The sequence below is a fragment of the Anas acuta genome, chromosome 15 (assembly GCF_963932015.1).
Source record: "Anas acuta chromosome 15, bAnaAcu1.1, whole genome shotgun sequence".
In the NCBI taxonomy this organism is placed as follows: domain Eukaryota; kingdom Metazoa; phylum Chordata; class Aves; order Anseriformes; family Anatidae; genus Anas; species Anas acuta.
In genome coordinates, this window is record NC_088993.1 from 16,007,936 (window position 1) to 16,025,701 (window position 17,766).

Genomic DNA, 17,766 nt, shown 5'->3' on the forward strand with positions numbered 1-17,766 from the left:
TCCTCCAGCACTTCACGCCCTGGCACAGGCACCCTCATTTTGAGCAGGACAGTCAGGGTCCTTGTGTTGGTACCCTTGTACCTTTCTGGCACAGGGAAATACATCTCCAGGAGACTCAGTGCTCCTGCAGAGGCCTGATTTACTGCCTGGGTGAGCTGACGTGCTCTTGGGTGATATCAGGTTTTCAAAATGAAGTCCCAAGGACAAGAATGCGAAGTGACCTAAGACTACATCCTTCCCTCAGCTGCTGAGTCCACAAACTGGCTTTTCATCACTTGAGTTCATAAATCAGCCAAAGGAAAATGTCAGATATTCCCATCAGAGGATCTCTGCCCTTAGGCGTGAAAGGGACTGACGTCAAGAAAGTGCCACTGCCTACATGGCCAAACCTCTGTGCTGGGCTCAGTAGGAGACGTATGGATTTAATCTGGGCCATTGTCTGGAGAATCCTCGGGGGAAGCTGGTGGGAGATGGTTTGCGGTGTTATTCCCCAATCTGTAATATCAGCCTGGAGAGGGCTTGAGAAGCAGCAATTCCCAGCTCCAAGTGACTTGGGGATTAGTCACCTGGCTTTTCTGCAGGGATCCGCATGCAGACAAGAGCTCAAAGGAGTGGAACGTAAATCTCCACCATGCATGGCAAGTTGCTAAAGGCTCAAAAATCACTGACTTCAGAATCCTATCCATTACTGGGAAACTCTCACACTGCCCTGATTCACACAGTGGTGGGAGCTGTGGTGGTTCAACTTTCCAAGGCCTTCAAAACCACAGAGATGGACAGAATTATATGCAAAAACACCCGGCCACAACAGCACTTTGAAGTGCCTTTGTCCCACGTCCTACCTGACATCTGTACAGAATTTTTCTCCCTGCTCTCCTCCTGACTTAAGCATTTCTTTTCCACAGATGTGGACCCCTGGGGAGGGTTGTGCCCTTTTTTTAAAAAAAAAACAAGAACTCTGCTAACCTGGGATGACAGCTCCTGAGGGAAACCTCCAGTGAATAATACTTTGTTTCTAGGAACAACAGCACCGTTAAGACCTCAGAAAGGTGTACTGCTATTATTACCATTATTTCAAAGGCTCACGGGAAACTCAGCAACTGTTTGAGTGCCCTTCATTGAAATCAGCTGTATCTCTGCTTTTTGTTCTGATCAGCAGTTGCTTGGCAAGGCACGATAGTTAGGACACACCAAGGTGACAAGACCAAGACTGGGGGACTAAGAGGGAGGGAAGACCATATGGCTTGACAAGCTGTGACTATGCATCACGTGTGACACTAAAAAGTGCAGAGCCTGTTGTAGCCAATAACCTGTCCTCCAGCACTAATCACAACCTGCATGATTACCCTTTATGATGGGAGGAAGGTCTCATTCTGAATCCCAGTTGGCTCTGTGAAAAGCCCAGGAAACATCTTTACCCCACAAGGACAAGGAATGGGAGCATTTCATGGTTCATACTTACTATTATAAGTAATATAAAATATATAAAATTGTAAAAAGAATGTGCATCCATCACATAATACATGATGTCAACCCATCCTTCCAGGGTTATAACCTACAGAAAGACAGAGAAAGAAAGTGTGAGAACAGGAGTCAACCAAAAAAGTTAGTCAACATCAGTCTTCTGGTACTCATCACCGCACAGCATCCCTCAGCATCCACCCGGACCCGCTGCGCTTTTTTTCCTAGTTGGCTTAGGATGGCAGCAATGTGTGACCAAAGGACTGGCCTGAGGTTTCCACAGAAATCTGGCACAATTAAAATGATAAAACAATACAATAAAACACCTGAAACACTGGTTTTGAGCCAATGCAAAGAAATTCTAAGGAAGGTTTATAAACAAAGCAGAGGCCTTCCTGCACAGTGTGCTGGGCTTTTATCTTAGGATACCAGTTTTGTAATGCTACCTGCAAAATTCTTAAGTTTTTAAGCCCATTTTGTCTCTGTAAAAACTGATTTCTTTGTGATACTTACTCACTCACCATTGCAACTACATCACCAACATCATAGCAGGAAAACATCTGAATGGAAGACAGTTACTTTAATTAAACGGAGAACTGATTTCATACTTGTTTTCTCGATCTTCCTTCTACTAAAAAAGAAGCTGAGGATTTAATTAACACCACGCAGGCTGTGTACACAGCAAAGCAAATGATGCCATGTAATTTACACTTTTTATTTAGATAAAACGTACCAAACTTCTAGTGCCATTTTGCTACTGGTGTTAGAGCTGAAGCTTCAGCACAACTTCCAACCAAATCAAAGCTCCTTTCTGAATGAACTTGCACTGATGCATCCTGTTTGCTATGCCTGATGCCAGCCTTAGTGGCCCTAGCACAAAACCCAAAATTGCCTGCTGCCTTCAATTTCAGTGGCATCATTCCCAAGTTTAACCATGCCTGCAGTGATGGAACCGAGTTACTGAGCCTGCCTGAGACTGTCAGAGCTCACGAGTGCTGGAAGAGAGACACTCCTTACTCCTAATTCCTCTCACCCTAAAGTCAAACGTGGTGATAACTTACCAGTGAGTTTTCAAACCCATTTCCCACGTTGAAGCACACTTAACACCCACCACTCAGCAGGGTGAGAGGGAGCCATCGTCAGTGCTCGCACCACCTCTGCAGCAAGGCAGCACATACAGGCCCACACGAAAACCAATAAACCTGATCTGCCATGGAGCAGGTAAAAATCATCTCTGCAGCTGTTATACTCTGTCTGCATTGCTAAAGACTTGGAGCAATCACATCTGATGACGTGCTGACTGCATTTACACAAACTGCACCCACCTCTCCTGGTCCTCATTATGTGCATTACATATTCTTTCACATCACATCCTTGCTGCTGGTTAGGGATATACAGATGCCAGAGAGCAATGCTGTGCTTCCAGTAGCGTGGATTGAACAAAAATGAAGAGAATGCTTTTGGTCAACGTGAACCCCAGAGACTGATCTCTCGTGGAAAGCATCCAGCAACAGACACGTTCTGTGCTGTTATTCCCCCTCAAGTCTGAGAACAGGTTAAGCTGTCTGGGCAGACACTGGCAGCAATCAGTCTGTTCAGCGGTGTGAAATGGACAGGCAATCAAACTCAAACTGCCCTTTTCTGCCTTTCTTTTAACACGGCTGAAACATTTACAGAGAGCACAGTTCTTTCCAGCTCCTTCCCTTGTGTGTGTGAGCAGTCGATGATCCCTCTTTTCTCTGCGGTGCTTTGCAGGTTCACCAGGAAAACGGAGGGATCATATGGGGGGGGAGGAAAAAGGCTAAACCAAATCACTGCCTAAGAAATTGTCTCCTTTGGGCTGTCCAAAGTCCCCTCCTTCCATCCCCTCTGTTTAGACGGGTGTCTCAGAGCGAGGCCACCCCAGCTGCCACGGCAGGTGCTCCATCCATTTACACTCAGGGAGGAAAAATGAGCCCAGGGACTCTGAGCATATCCGCTACACCTCCTCGCCAAATAAATGTACGAAACCGATTAAACACAGAGCCCTCCTCTACAAAAGGAGTTACCTGACGGCTGCTGTTGGGATTCTGCAGGCACTGCCAGCCCCCCACCTGGGAAGCAGCTGCTGAGACAAGAGTGAGGGCCAACCAAACATTTAGAGGGGTATTTTTCTTGCATGCTAGACAGCGTTTTCAGCAAGAATTAATCAACACACCACATTTCTCCTCTGGAGGGCTGAAAATGCTCATCCAGCTCACAGAATATTTAAGATGTAATTAGAATTTGCATTATTTACTACTCACTTGTAAAGCACAGGGACACAGGAGGAATAAACAGACCGCTGGGCTTTTGTTCTCCTGTTTGACATCTTTGTGGGTTCATTCTTGGGCTCATCACCCAGTATAAATGCAGCAGTACCTAGGGGAGGATTCCCGAGCTGCCGAGGATTAGAGAGTACTAACAATCCTGTAAGGGAGCGTGCTCACAGACATCTGTCTTCTTTTTTTAATCAAATAGCTCTGGAGAAATGCAGGACAACACACATGCATGGCCACCTGTCTGGACTGAAACGGTCTCTATGACTTTTATAGCCTGATTCTTGCCATGCTGAGGCCTTCTTTCAGGCTGTCCTTTAAAGCACTCCAAATGACTTTACATGTGCATTTTCATCTACTCCAGGATCCCGTTGCATATCCCCAGGAAGGCCTTGGTGTAAATGGGAACCAGACCATTTGAATTTGCCAACAGCTGGTCTATCCACCATGAGCTAAATTCTTTAACTATTTTTGGAACCAAGTCAGAGGCATCTGCACTGGTGCAAGGTTCCCCGCTGCAGTACAGCATCTGATCCTATACATTTATTCTCAGAGCAGAAGAACTCAGAGGGAAAGCTAACAACTCCTTCTATTCTCCCATGAACACTGATACATTTCTTCAGTACTACATGGACTACTGTTCCTCCCTTGAGGCATCCTGCAATATCACCTACTTTGCTAAGCAGAAACGACTTCTTCCACTCTGCAGTTTCCAATCTGATTAATCCACTTGACTGCAGTGCCAGCATTTGGCCCTCCAAGCTCTTTACAGATGTCTTCCAAGGACCTGGAGCACCTTTCTTGTGCTTTCCAATCTCGGCAATCCATTCTCAGTAATTAAATTCTGCTCAAACCACGATTGTTCACAGACAGACATATTAAACAGCCCCTCCAAACGTACCAGTTCAAAGCTTCCAACAAACGCAACATACAATTATTTATCAACAGAGATAAGATGGCAAGAAACACGTTTTCTAATTCTGCCCTGATAAAAAAGATGCTCGAGATATGTGGCCCACTAAAATCATCAGCTGCAGGGAAGTAGCTGAAAGATTCAATTAAGATGATTGGTTAGCATGCTCTGGAGGGTGCTGCCAACTGCATTCACATGCTGCGGACCCAGAGGGAAAGGAGGCATTGCCCCCTTAGCATGGCAAAAGGAGCTTGGCCTCCAGAGGACTGAGGCTCTGGTCAGAGAACAGAGATGTCACCTATCCATGGGAGATCCTGTGTGATGCTCAGTGCAATTCTTGCCTGCTCACTCAGCCCTGTACATCTTACACAGCAAGGAGAGGAGAAATTGTTTTTTCTCCCATTAATACCTTAGAGGCAAGACTGAGTGCCCTGACTCTTGCACCTGATTCACTCTCCCATCAGAGCAAGGATTTAACTGAAAGCTCACTGAGGTGAATGGAAATACAGATTTTGACTTCATCGACCTTTGGCTCAGACACCATTCATGCAGTCCCCCATCCAGCAGCCCTTAATCATCACGTTCAGGTGAGCAGGATGGGAGCAGAGAGCAGACAGTCAGGTTTCTTAAGTCTCCTGTTTTGTGATTCTGCTCCTCTTGGTTTGCTCACGCCACAATAATCTCATCAGCTCTAACAACGATGCTCATCTGATTTATGGTAGCGTAATTGGGGACAGAATCAGGTCTTCCAGTCAAGCTAATCAGAATCAATCTAAAACTCCAGAGTGGAAATCACAAGGGAGATGTAGATTAAAGACACTGGCCATTAACTCAGACCTCCTCATTGTTCCCAGGGAGACAGGAGGTTTACATTGTTTTTTTCTGGGGTCACTTGAAAGGTCTCTGCAGAACAATTTCTTTTATTATGTCAAGAAGTTTTCACCATAAAAATCCTTGTCCTTGTACTCTGCCAAAATTTTTGCAAGTTCTTGGCTATAATCCATTCCAGAGCAGGTTATTTTTTGCTTTAGTGTCACTTAAGAAAAAGGAAAAAAAATAAAAAAGAATCATCTGGGGAATAAAAAAAACAAACCCAAACACCACAACACCCAAACTCCAACCCAAACAACTTTACTTAATAAAGTCAAACACTGAATTCTTTTCTGCGTATTGAAAAGCACTAATGGTTGGTGCCAGATAGATCACTGCAGACAAATCAACCTTGACATGCCACTCCTGCGATTAACTGAACGAACTTCATGTGCAGAGACAACATCCTCAGGTATGGGAACCAAAATTAGTGTCTCACACCTTGACCAAAACCCCTAAAACGCATAGCTCTGGTAATAAAAAAATCCTTAGCTGTTGATTTCAGAATTGCAGGTGCTTGTTCAGCTCGGCACCTGGCTGAAGCAGGAGGTGATATATAGAGAAACCCAAGCGTTTCCAAACCATTTGAAGTGCTCATTTTAATTGACACAAATAATTTGCACTCAGTCTCTTTTGGCCTAACCTGGGTCCTCTGGGGACAAGATGGGCATTATCTGCATCAAAATCAATTACGTTAAACTGAACAGCAACTGAGTACTGCCACAATCATTATTAGTATTATTTTAACCTTTTATCTTATTTCCCTGGCTGTGCTGCACAATTTTTCTTCTTCTTTTTCATAAACTTCATCAAGACAAGATACAGTGATATAAATTGTGAAAGGTATTAATTACTATGATGTTCTCAGTGAATTTTACAAGGCTTTCAGTATTCATTTCAGAAAGCCTTATCTCTGTGTTTTGCCCTCTCAGGAACACTGACTTGGCTAGCAAGTGCTGACCAGTGCAAAATGAAGTATGCCTTTTCTGTATGCAATGTGCTTGGCAGCTAATCAAATCACTAACTATTTTTGAAGCCAATTTCATAATTTTAATTATTTTCTCATGACACATGTTGTTAAGTAACCTCCACAGTCAGACAAACAGGTTTTATTGTATTCCGAGTAAGGTCCTTTGAAGAGATTCTCCTTTCGCTTTGAGGGCCTGCTCTCTTTACAAAGCAGCTTTAGACATTTTGTTATATTTGGGAGTCTTGCAAAGCACGCCTCTGCTCTGAAAAGCAGCCCTGCAAACCAGAAGATAAAAGGAAATGGTGCAACCTTGCATTTGTCTTGGATTAGAGACAACCTCTCAAGTTTGCGCCATGAAAGTCTGAGCCCTGGTTAGCACTACCAATGGTGGATCCTGAAAAGCAGAGTGCAGCCAGCGTGCAATAAGGTTGGACAGGTCGCTGATGCTGTTACTGGTGGCCCTGAGCATCACAAAACTGAATTTAAGAGCTTAAAATTACATCAAAACTCAACAACTTCTTCTGCAAAAGCAAGGTTAGTCGCTGTCTCCCCATTTTGCACTAAATAAAGCAAGATCTTCATCTGATAGCAAAAACATCACTGATTTCAGATGACTGCTGCTTATAACAAATCACATCTCAGTCCATATTCATGAGGTTTGATTTACGGTGATAATTATCCTGTCTTCATTGTTTGTGTAAAGTATCTTATGCACAGGGAATGTATTTAACTGTTTAACTTCAGCAATAATGAGTCCATTATCACAGAGAGACATCAATCAGTTTTATAGCTGAGCAAAGCTGAAGGATGAAGCATCTGCAGCAAAAAGGGAACCTTATCCAGGCTGAGAGCCCTGTTACAGCTGGGTGTGCCATACAGGGACAAACAACAGCACTCCTCCAAACACTGCTGTCAGGATCTGTGTCAGTTTGGGGTACTGGCCCCAACGCAAACAGCATGGGTTTTTGTTATTGCTATCATTTTACCTTGCTTCAAATTATATTAGAAACTATTAGGGACAAAGGGTGCACAGCTTCAAGTGGAATTAGCCCTCTGCAGGACTATGATGTGAACGTGTTCCAGGTGTCCCAGCTTTACTCATTGATGCTAATCAAAAGGGGGGCTCATTCTGCAGGATGGATTTGCCAGCTCACAGTCTGCAGGCAGTGGCGTGGGGACTGTGGGACAAGAGAGCTGAACCCTGGGCTTGGTATATGGGTCTCCCCTCATACTACAGGGTGTGACAGCAACAACTGATGATGGAGCAGCTTTGGGGCAATCAAAGCAAACCAAGATTTCCCTGTAGGAAGTGTTGATGCCCCCTCAGAAACTAGCAGGTGTTTGTTTTTTTTTTTTTTAAATCACCGAACTTGACACCCGTATTACGTGATGCCTTGCCGCAGGCACCTCTCTTTCTACCCTGAACACAGAAGTCTGATTCCTGAGGTAGGATGAAAACACTCCAAAGCTGCAGAGTTTGTAGCAGGTTTCTGTGCCATTCTGGGTCCCTCCAACACCTCCCCCAGGTTAGTAGGCCCAGTCCTGGAATCAGAATGGCCTCTCTGATTTATGCTATATGGGACAATGCCTTCAAAAATTTGAGAGTTTTTTTTTTCAAAAGCATCTAATCCTCTTGGATGCACACTCTGAGATGCTTTAAAGGGGCTGGATATTTTTAGATTGGGTATTCAGCATGAAAGCTCTTCAACTGCAGCAAGTGATGTTTAGTTGGCTGGCCAAATTTTAAAAAACAAAAACAACAAACACCACCAACAAAATTCAAACCCTATCATTTAGAATGAAATATTTTCAGAGATCTAAAACAAACCCAATTCACGTCTAGTGACAAAGCATCATCTTGAAGCAGTGGAAATGCAAAGCTTAGATGATCTCTTTTCCCTTTTTTCCCTCCAGCCAAAACTTCTTGCCAAATTCAGCACAGATAAGCGTTGTTGACACACATCTCCAGTTTAAAGAATGAACCATTTGACCTAGAAAAGTCCCTTTTTGGCCAAAAAAATTATCTAGTCAAACTCTGAAAACAAGGGCACCCAACATGACAGCTGCTTCTGAAAAGCACGGTCCACAAAACTACGTGTTGCACGCACAGATACAATTGCAGTTGGAAGCCTCAGGCTTTTTCTTCTTCCTTCTGTTTCAGTGTGCCTTTTTGACTGTTCCCAATCATATTTAAAACTGCTGAAAGCCGAAGAACAGAGGTTGCAGCAGACAAGCAAGGAAGCATATCAGTGGCATCTCAGGCACAACAGACTATTGAGAGCTTTGTGTAACCATTCCTGAGCTGTCATTTTGTAAGGAAATTGGCTGATGTATTCCAACATGTAACCCAGCATCCCAGCAACAAAATGAGAGAAACAGGCTCAAAAAAAAAACAACAAACCAACCAGTCCTAATTAACACTTTTAAGCAAAAACCCAGCTAATAGGAATATGTACAAGTGGGAACCAAAAGGAATTGCCCTGTCAGTAAGTGTCTGGGTGGAGGTTTGTGCTTACTGTAAGGGAAAGCAGCATTAAAGCTTTGGGTCTCGTCTCACTGAATGAGATCTTTTCTTAATTGAGTGACATTAGAATGGATGAGGAACTCCAGCCTCATTCTTGCATTTGGCTGTAGCAGAAGTGCATTGAAATGCCTGTCATTTTTCCTTTCATTTGAATGGAAGATGTGGTTCCCATTATAGATCTGGCTGAACAACTTCCAGGCAAGGGAAAAATCCTCAGGGAAGGCTTTCAATCAATGAACAGAGGCTGAAACAACGTGAAGTGGGCAATGGCTGTGGAACAGATAGGGGCACTGGACAATGGCGTACAAAGAAATAGGGCAGATGAACCTTTCCCCCTTCCAAACCTGAAATCTCATCCCCAGGTGTGAACCTCCTGGGCTGACACCATGGCACCATGAGCAAGGGTATGTGTCTTGGCAGAAGCAGAATCAGCAACACAGAGGCAAAGCAAGCTCACCAGCACACCGTGCAGGGTCAAAATGCCTAAATCCTTGATTAGATGCAGAGAGCTCTAAGGTCCCAGGAGCTTTTCTGACATGCTGGAGCACAGCAAAGGGGACCTCACGTCCAAACAAAAGGGCCATTTCGGCAGGTGGCCTGCAGCGTTTGGCTGTCACTGCCAGCTGTCGTACCTGCTCAGGCAGCCTGCTGCTAGCCGAGGAGCGAAGTATCCGAAGGACAAATGAAGGGGGAAACGGGTGGCATCAATTCCCATTTCCCATCCCAAACTTGTTTTCTTCCTCAGCAGGTCACTGCACCTTCATGGCTGTGACATTCAGTGAAGCTGGGTGCAATGAAAAGTTTTCCATCTAAGCACACAATCAGGATAACACCTCAAACTCCTGTTGCAGCTGACAGTTCCTATAATGCTGCTGTATCTCCAGACATTTTTGAGAAGGTGATTCAGCTTTTCCTTTCCTGGGCATTCTCATCATGCTGTGTGCCTGCCGGGCTGTCTTCAGCTCTCATGAACACAACCAGTTTTGTTTTTTTCCTTCCCTCTGACAGCAGCAAGGGGGATGCTGAATGCAAAAGAGTCTCCTCTGAGAATTCCCTCGCTAGGGCCTTCTGATGATGGGCCAGAGATGTGTTACGTGTTTGACTTGATTAACTTGTTAACAGAGATGTCTTCTTACAGCAAAACCTTGTAGAAGCAATATGCACTCAGAATAACAACGGCAGAAGCAGAGTCATGAATTTGAGAGCTGCATCCAGATATTAATTTCAGGATGGACTTTCATTGAAGCCCCTTAGAAAATGCAGCTCTTCATATGCTGCATTTGAGAAATAGAAGGCCACGGAAAGGGTAAATCAGCCATCACCAGCATTATGTTAGCCCCTCCTAACTGCCAGACAAACCTGTCTTGTGTTGGATGGACGTTTCCTTGAAGTCCATAAACATCTGCTCTCAAATTTCAGTCCTTCCACCTGCATCCTAAAGAGAGCCACAGAGGAACAGTCTGTTCCCTTAGTCTCTTTTTGGTTCCACCCAGCTGACAGTTATTGTTCCTTGTGCTTTGCCTTGCTGCTTTCACCAAGAGCCCTGCCTCCTGATGCAAAGACTGCTGCAAGTCTCACTCTTCTGCAGGTCAAACCTGCAATGGTCTAGGCAACAGTTTTGTTATGTACAAAGAAGCCTAGATCATCTTCCTGCCTCCCAAACTGTGCTTCTGAGAAACCACCCAAAGCCCTTGTGTTATATCAGGGTTTCTGCACTCAAGCCTGGCCACACCAGGACTGGTGGTTGGGGAAGTGGCAGTGTTTTGGTTGTTCCCCTGAAACTGTCAGTAATTCAAATTAAATTGGACTTTGGTTAGGTGGGTAATTCATCATCTGCAGTGTGACAACAATACCTGTAATTACTGCTCTTATTGTTACGGCTGAAATTTGTGAGCAATAAAGGGATCTTAATATCATGCCAAACCTCACAGTTAATTTAGGTTCTATCTTCTTTCATTTATTCTGTAATAAGCTAATTAGTTCACATAATTTGCCATTGAACATGCCTTTGTAACAAATATATACATGAATTAGCTTATTACACAACAAATGAGGGGAATCAAAACATGAATCATTTTCAGGATTACATAAGGAATTATACTTTCTCTAGCCTCCTATATTGGCGTACCACACACAAGTATATTTGGAAGGAGAGACATTCAGACTTCCCTGTCAGTCTGCTTTTGGGCTTGTTTGTTTGCAGGCTGCACAGTCTAAGACTGCCCTTGAAAACTCTTGGGCACAACTTGCAGTCACCATACGTGGAAGATTCCTTCCCAATCTCACCTGTGGGGCTCATTTCACCAATCTGCCTTCTGACAGCTCTTAAACCATGCTAGATTTCAAACTCATTTGGGATAAATCATAAGGGATGTTTTATCCAGCTGGGTCCTAAGACTGCCATTATGCAAAGGGAAGGCTCGCCAGACCTTGAGGTTCAATCCTCCGTTACAGCCCTTGCAAAGTACCACATATCCATTAGTCCCCAGAAGGGATCAGGACAATTGGATCTGTCTCATCCAGAACACAGCAGAGTGCTTTCTGCCCAGTAATTCAATACCAATTCACAGGGAAGCTCCCAGGCTACTAAAGCCATCAGTTCTACTTTCTGCACCACTTCCTTTGAGGCCTCATCTAACTGATGACCTGGTGCTACCCAGCTTCAAATATTAAATGTAATGAGAGCACAGCTCAACAGCTTTATTTGTTAAATGTCCTCTGCTTACAGCAATTGTTTTGATTTAGCATCCAACCTCTTGCAGTAATGATTTACTGTTTCCATACCAAAGTTAAGCAGCCACCTCACTCCCAATGGCTGCTTCTGTACCTGCAGTTACACTGCCTTCAGTTTCAATTCTAAAAATCTCAGAGAATAAAGAAATAAAGATATAAGAAGTCTATTTGTCTGGAAAAGGCTCTTTAGTGTTTGGATGGCCTAAGCAACATTATAACCATCTATAAAGCCTCCTGGCATCTGTTAAAGTGATCTATGGATACAATATTCAACTTTGCCAGACCCCCTGCTCTTTCCAAAGAAATCAGCTGAAGCCTCTGCTGTGGCGTTTTGTGGGTTAAACTTGTACATTTGCAGGCCATGCACAGTGAAAAAATGAAATACCAACATGAAATGAAAGCTTGCAGCCTGCAAATATGCTCCGGAGGTAAAAGGGAAGCAGAACCCCTTGAGAAGCACCTGTTTGTTTTCAGAGCACTGTCACAGGCACCCCGCAAACACGCTGGCCTCTGCCCTTTCTCTGGAAGGAACATTGCTGCCACGTGGGGGAAGCCAGACAGGAGCTCCTGGGCACATCCATCAAGCCCTGTTGAATTACTGTGTGAAAAAAGGAGAGTGCGAGTGCAGCCAGAGACCTACCAAACATTCTCACTTTGATTTCCCTCTTTCCTTTGTGCTACTCGCACTACCAGTCAGGCTCCTCTCTTGACATACTAATTGCAGGAGAGAACCAAAGCATTTTAAAAAACGTAACCCAGAAGAGGCTTGGGATCTGTCTGAACCCTTCTGGATTTGATTTTGAGCTTCTGATACCAGCAACAGTGTGATTCAAGGTATGCTACTGCCACAGCATGAGAGAGCAAACAAGATGCTCAGAGCAAACAAATCGCCCCTTTACAGCTCTCAGATGAAAATTATGTTACTGTATTCATATTAAAGAAAGAATGAAATTCAGAAATGTGGAGCTGTGAATGGGTAATTACTTGTCATTAACAAAACTAAAAGGAGATTGTTTCTCATTTAGGACTAGATGTCACCTACACTACAGGAAGGCCAAATAGAACAGGGCATCTAGCTGAAAGCACAAAGAAGTTTGTATTAAAAAGAAAATGGAAATTAAAGACTGAAAACCACACATGGATCATTACAAATACACTAGCTCTACGAGACCATAGCCTCATGACTGTGTAGATGAGTTATCTAGTGTTCCAGAGTGACAAACACTTTGAAAATGCTTTGGATACCAGACTTTTTTTTAAATCACCTGTAACCTGTAAAGTCTCCACAGTCTGAGTCTCCACTGTCTCCAGTGAAGAGCTGTAAAGGAGTTGATCAAGAGAGGCTCAAATCCCAAATGAACAGGCATCACTTTACAGGTATTCTAACCAGCACGGACTGTTTGGGATATTTATTCCTCTGTGTGGCATACTGTACTAACCAGTATAACCTTGTAATTCTTCATTCAAGCCCAAAACATACTATCAAGCTAGTTGCTGTATTTTAGACGAATAATAATTCTTGCTTAAGGACTTGGACAACGCTCTCCATTTCCTGTACCACAGCAATAAATACGTATCCCAGCTCTCAAAATGATTTCCTCCCCGGGATTAACCCAGGTCTGATTTCAGTGATAGAACTTGCCATACTTTTGTCTGCCTTCAGCAGTATTTCCTCCCTCTTCTATACCACTGAAAAGTGGCTATTTTATTTTCTCCAAATGCTCTCTTGGAGCATTTGTGCAGGTTTTTGTCTGATTCATTTACTTGATGCGTCTTTATTTGCAGTTTCGTGCAGGTGCAAGCAAATTCCTTTCTCCACTGATGCATTGATCAAAATCCTCCCAAGCAAGAGAGGACAAAACAAAAAGAAAGAGAAAACCTTTAGGAGAATCATACCTGAAATATAGCTATCCAGGCATAGCCAATATTATCAAAATTGATAGCTCCATTGTGTGGGTTTACATCCCCTGCCATGCATACGTTGTAATACTGGTTCCAGTTTATGCAGGCATTCCTGCTGCTGAAGTCAGGGTTGTATAAACTTGGGGTGTAGGAGTCCATGCTCAAGGTGCACTCCACCTTGTACTCCTTCCTGTTTGGGATGTTGGAGCATTTCTGCATGCCGTTTTCACGATGGGATGAGCAGATGAACGGATTCTCCTCCGCTTCGTCTGTCCGGTAGTACGGATGCAGGAAGGTGAGGTTGTACGTCCTGGAGGGGGAAGAAAGAAAGAGGGATGAGAACCAGTGCTACAGCCCTTGTGACATCTGTAGCAAAGGGCACCGGTTCCTGTCCCTGTTTTAGGTGTTATTTCTCTGTTGTCCTTTAAATTGGGCTGAACAGAGCAAGCACATAAAAAGGGGCAGACTGCATCGTGGAGATCTTAGAAATGAGGCGCTTTAAGTGTAGAGGAGGCTGAGTGGAAACAAAGAAAGTGATCTGAGAAATCTGGAACCAAATGGTAGAGGGTGTGTGCCTAGAGCTGAGTATAGCATGGTGACAAAACTGGCTATGCCACAGTCACAAAGAGGTCAAAAAATATTAAATAAGAATTTCTGTGTTCAGTGTTTAAGAGCTCTGTTCTGGCCTGCTGCATTCACTGGGGGTTTTGTCGCTGCCTTCCACAGAAAGCAATACAGTGAGGGAAAAGGGAATTGGCACCCCAAGGAGGGAAACCCAGGCACCTGGGAACACGAAGGAACACTTCACACAAAGCATTTGGAAAATGCCTTTGTTGCATTGCACAAACACCTGAACAGTTTGGACTTACACGCAGCTAACAACAGGATTAGCAACAAGAAAGGAAACTTAATAGGACACCTTTAGGAAAAAAGCACTTCTTTCCTGGAAGTCTCCACCTGCTTTCCTTTGTTCCCTTCAGAAGATTAGCAAAGAATATTACTGCCAGTGCTGCTTTCCATGGCCAAAAATAAGACCCTGAATCAAGACCCTTATCTTGATAGCAGGAGAACAAGGTCCCTGCAACCTCCCTGCTCTGAAAGCATCTCTCTTCCACTTGAAAATCCCAAAACCTAGAAAGTTTGTCTCATTTTTGCCCCTTCAGACTGGGGACAGCAAGTCACAGCTGAGACATCAGCCCCAACCTTTGCCTACAACCCTTTCTGCTTACAGCATCCCGTAATCTCCAGGGATCCTTCAGTTAACAATCAGCCTGAGCTCTCCAAGCGAGCAAATGAGGCAAGACAGTTGGAAGTTGAAATGAGAGAGTAGAGGAAAACACTGTAAAAGCAGCCCAGATGCTTCCCAAAACTTGAGAGCCAGATCCTCTGATGCTCAGAACATGCCTCACACAAGTTGAAGGCAAAGCAGCTTTCCAAGAAATTTGCCCCCCGGCACGTCTCTGGGACGAGTGAGCTGAACTTTAACAAGGAGAGAGGCAGCCGCAGGCCATCTCAAATTCCTTCTGTTCTTGCATAAGAAAAGAAAAGAGCCCACATTAAGGGGAACTGTATGCTTACTGCAGATCTGATTTAATTGGCCTGGATAGAGTTTATGGCTCTGTTAGAGCTCCGATAAGCAAGTACTCTAATTGCAGCATGGCAGGGATGTGCCTTTTCCCAGGCTGTGCTCTGAGGCAGATGAAGCAAGCAGATCCCTCGTCTCCTCGCAGCCTTTGATCAGCATCCATGGGGCCCACCGGCGCTCGCTGCTGAAACGTTGCTCAAAACACGAAGGTGCAAAGTCCTAGGGCAGACTGTCTGCTGTGCTCAGAGCTGCAGGGACCTAAGATGCTAAACAATCAGTCGGGAGATGAGGGAAAAGACAAGACAAATTACACGACCAAGCAAGATGTGGTGGAAGATAAGCAGGTAATTCCTCAAGACAGGACAGATGCATTTTTATCTGTTTCTGAATGTTCCCAACTACCAAATAAATTTGGCTCTAAGGATTGCCGAGCAGGTGTTATTCTATATGATTGTTTGAAATTGCTCCCCTAAACCCTTGAGTAACGCAGAAGTCAATCAGCACCTGCCTTTTAGGAGAGAGTAGTTGATGCAGGGCAGAACCACAGGGAAAATGAGCCCTGAACAACTCTCCTAAAGCATTTGGTTCTCCTCCATCCATGAATTACTTGAGATAGGTGTTGAGGATTCATCCAGCTACAGGAATAGCCAAGAGGAGCACGCCAGAGGAATTGGACATTTGCTGGTGACTGAACTTATTCACCATTTATTCCCCTTCCCTCACACAACATCCTCATTCCCCCCAAACACGACTAAGATCTCCCTCCTGGTTTCCAGTGCCTTATATTCAAAGAGAAGAAACACTCGAAAAACTGTCCTCCAGGACTGCCTAAAAGCCCTCTCCTTCCCCTCCCACCGACTGGCTTCGCTGGGAGGAAATTTCCATATAAAACGAGCTGAAGAAAAGGCTGAGCGCCGTGTTTGCCAGGAGATCAGATACTACAAGCAGCAGGGTTTGTCACACAGAGGGGGGCATTGTGGAGGCTTGCAGAGGATTACAAGGCACAGAGGCACAGGGATGCGCCTGGGAGTGCTACAGACTGTGGGCAAAGACAGCTGAGGGACTTGAGAGAAGAAACAGAGGGAGTAGGAGGAGAAACACGAGGAGCAACTTTTCCTGACTCACAAGCAGCACGCAGAGCCCCTGCAGAGCTGTTTTGGCCTCAGTGGGTATACAGAGGGTATAATCAGCTCGGATGCGAAAGGCTCCTGCACCCTCTGATGTGGTGGGGCTGGAAGGTGCTGAGAGCTCTCCCAAGGGACTAAGCAGCATGTGCTTGGCACCTCTGAAACCTTTCCAAGGGGACCAGGTCAGGGCTTTCTGCACCTCGTGGTGGTGAGAAGAGCACAGCCCAGAGCCCAGGCACTACGCTGTGCCCTTACCAATTCAGCAGGGTTACAAGTGGCTTCCCCAGGGCTGACTCCACCACTCTTGAAACCAAGACCTGGTGGGTTACAGGCAAAGCCACCCTATGGGTCCCTACCACAATGTCTGGAGAGATGTCTCACGTGCTATCTCTTTGTCAAAGCACACAGACCTCCAGCTTGGGCAGGTTTCCATGACTCGCATCCACTCCTGATGTGATACCTCACATAAACCCGTAGCTTTGGCTTCAGCTGGCGGCTCGACACCCAGCCCGGTGCTTGTAGCAGGGAGAGCTGCAGAAGGGGGGTCTCACAGAGCATATCCTGCAACACTGAAGCTACACGTTGAACTCCTTGCCATGCAATGAACCCATGTGCTCTCAGAACACCTCTTGCTCTTTTCTTGCTCCCTCAAAGCAATGCTGGAGGACGAGGCTCTTTGATCTGGGTGTGCCACTCCAGACAGCACTCTTCCAAACTACAACTGGAAAACTTGCTCCAGAGCTGGGTGGAGCAGTGGGACACCTCAAAAACTTATTTTCTTCACTCCCCTGGAGGCAATGTCCCAAGAGCAACACCAGCAGCAGGCATTTCCTGATCACGGAAGGCTTTTGGCAGCGGGCAGGATGGGAAGGCTCAGCACACCGCAGCTCGTGGGCCAGTGTAATTAGGATTCTACCCAGAGCAAAGCTGGACTTGCAGAGGGAGACGGACCATCTGGAGGGATGATTGGGTAATTAGCGGCTATGGCTGCACAAGCTCCTTTCCCGGGAGCAGTTTTTGCGTTCGGATGCAGACTCGCAGCCTGTGCCAAGAACGCTGCCCATGGAAGAAGCGCTCAGACAGAAGGGCTGGTGCGTCAGCGGGATGCTCTGCTCCGAGCTCACACCCGAGCCCCCTGCACGCTGCCTCTCCCACCGCAGCACAATAACACGGCACACAGAGCCACAGCTGCCTGCCCTCCCAGCTGCGGGACCGATACGCATCGACCCACGTTAATCGTCGAGGTTTCAGCCCCCAGAGGTGATCTCCCATGGCCTGATTGCCCTCCCCAGCTGGGCAGGCTGGATGGGGACACAGTGAGCTGGAAAGCCACGTGCCAGCCAGTTCTGTGGGAGCCCACGTACCCAGCTTGGTTGGAGGGGGG

The 17,766-nt window shown here is 45.4% G+C and overlaps 1 protein-coding gene across 6 annotated transcripts in view; it reads right to left on the minus strand.

Annotated features, from left to right (window-relative positions):
* The window catches only part of CACNA1H (calcium voltage-gated channel subunit alpha1 H), a 221,445-nt gene that overhangs the window by 85,890 nt on the left and 117,789 nt on the right, over positions 1-17,766 (minus strand). For 5 of the 6 annotated variants that reach the window (XM_068699493.1, XM_068699494.1, XM_068699496.1 and 2 more), the window contains 2 exons: positions 13,665-13,980; positions 1,463-1,555 (listed from right to left, as the gene is read on the minus strand). In XM_068699493.1, the coding sequence (XP_068555594.1) occupies positions 1,463-1,555; positions 13,665-13,980 (409 nt within the window). The remainder of the gene's footprint in view (positions 1-1,462; positions 1,556-13,664; positions 13,981-17,766) is intronic. The other variant, XM_068699495.1, reaches the window with a different exon arrangement.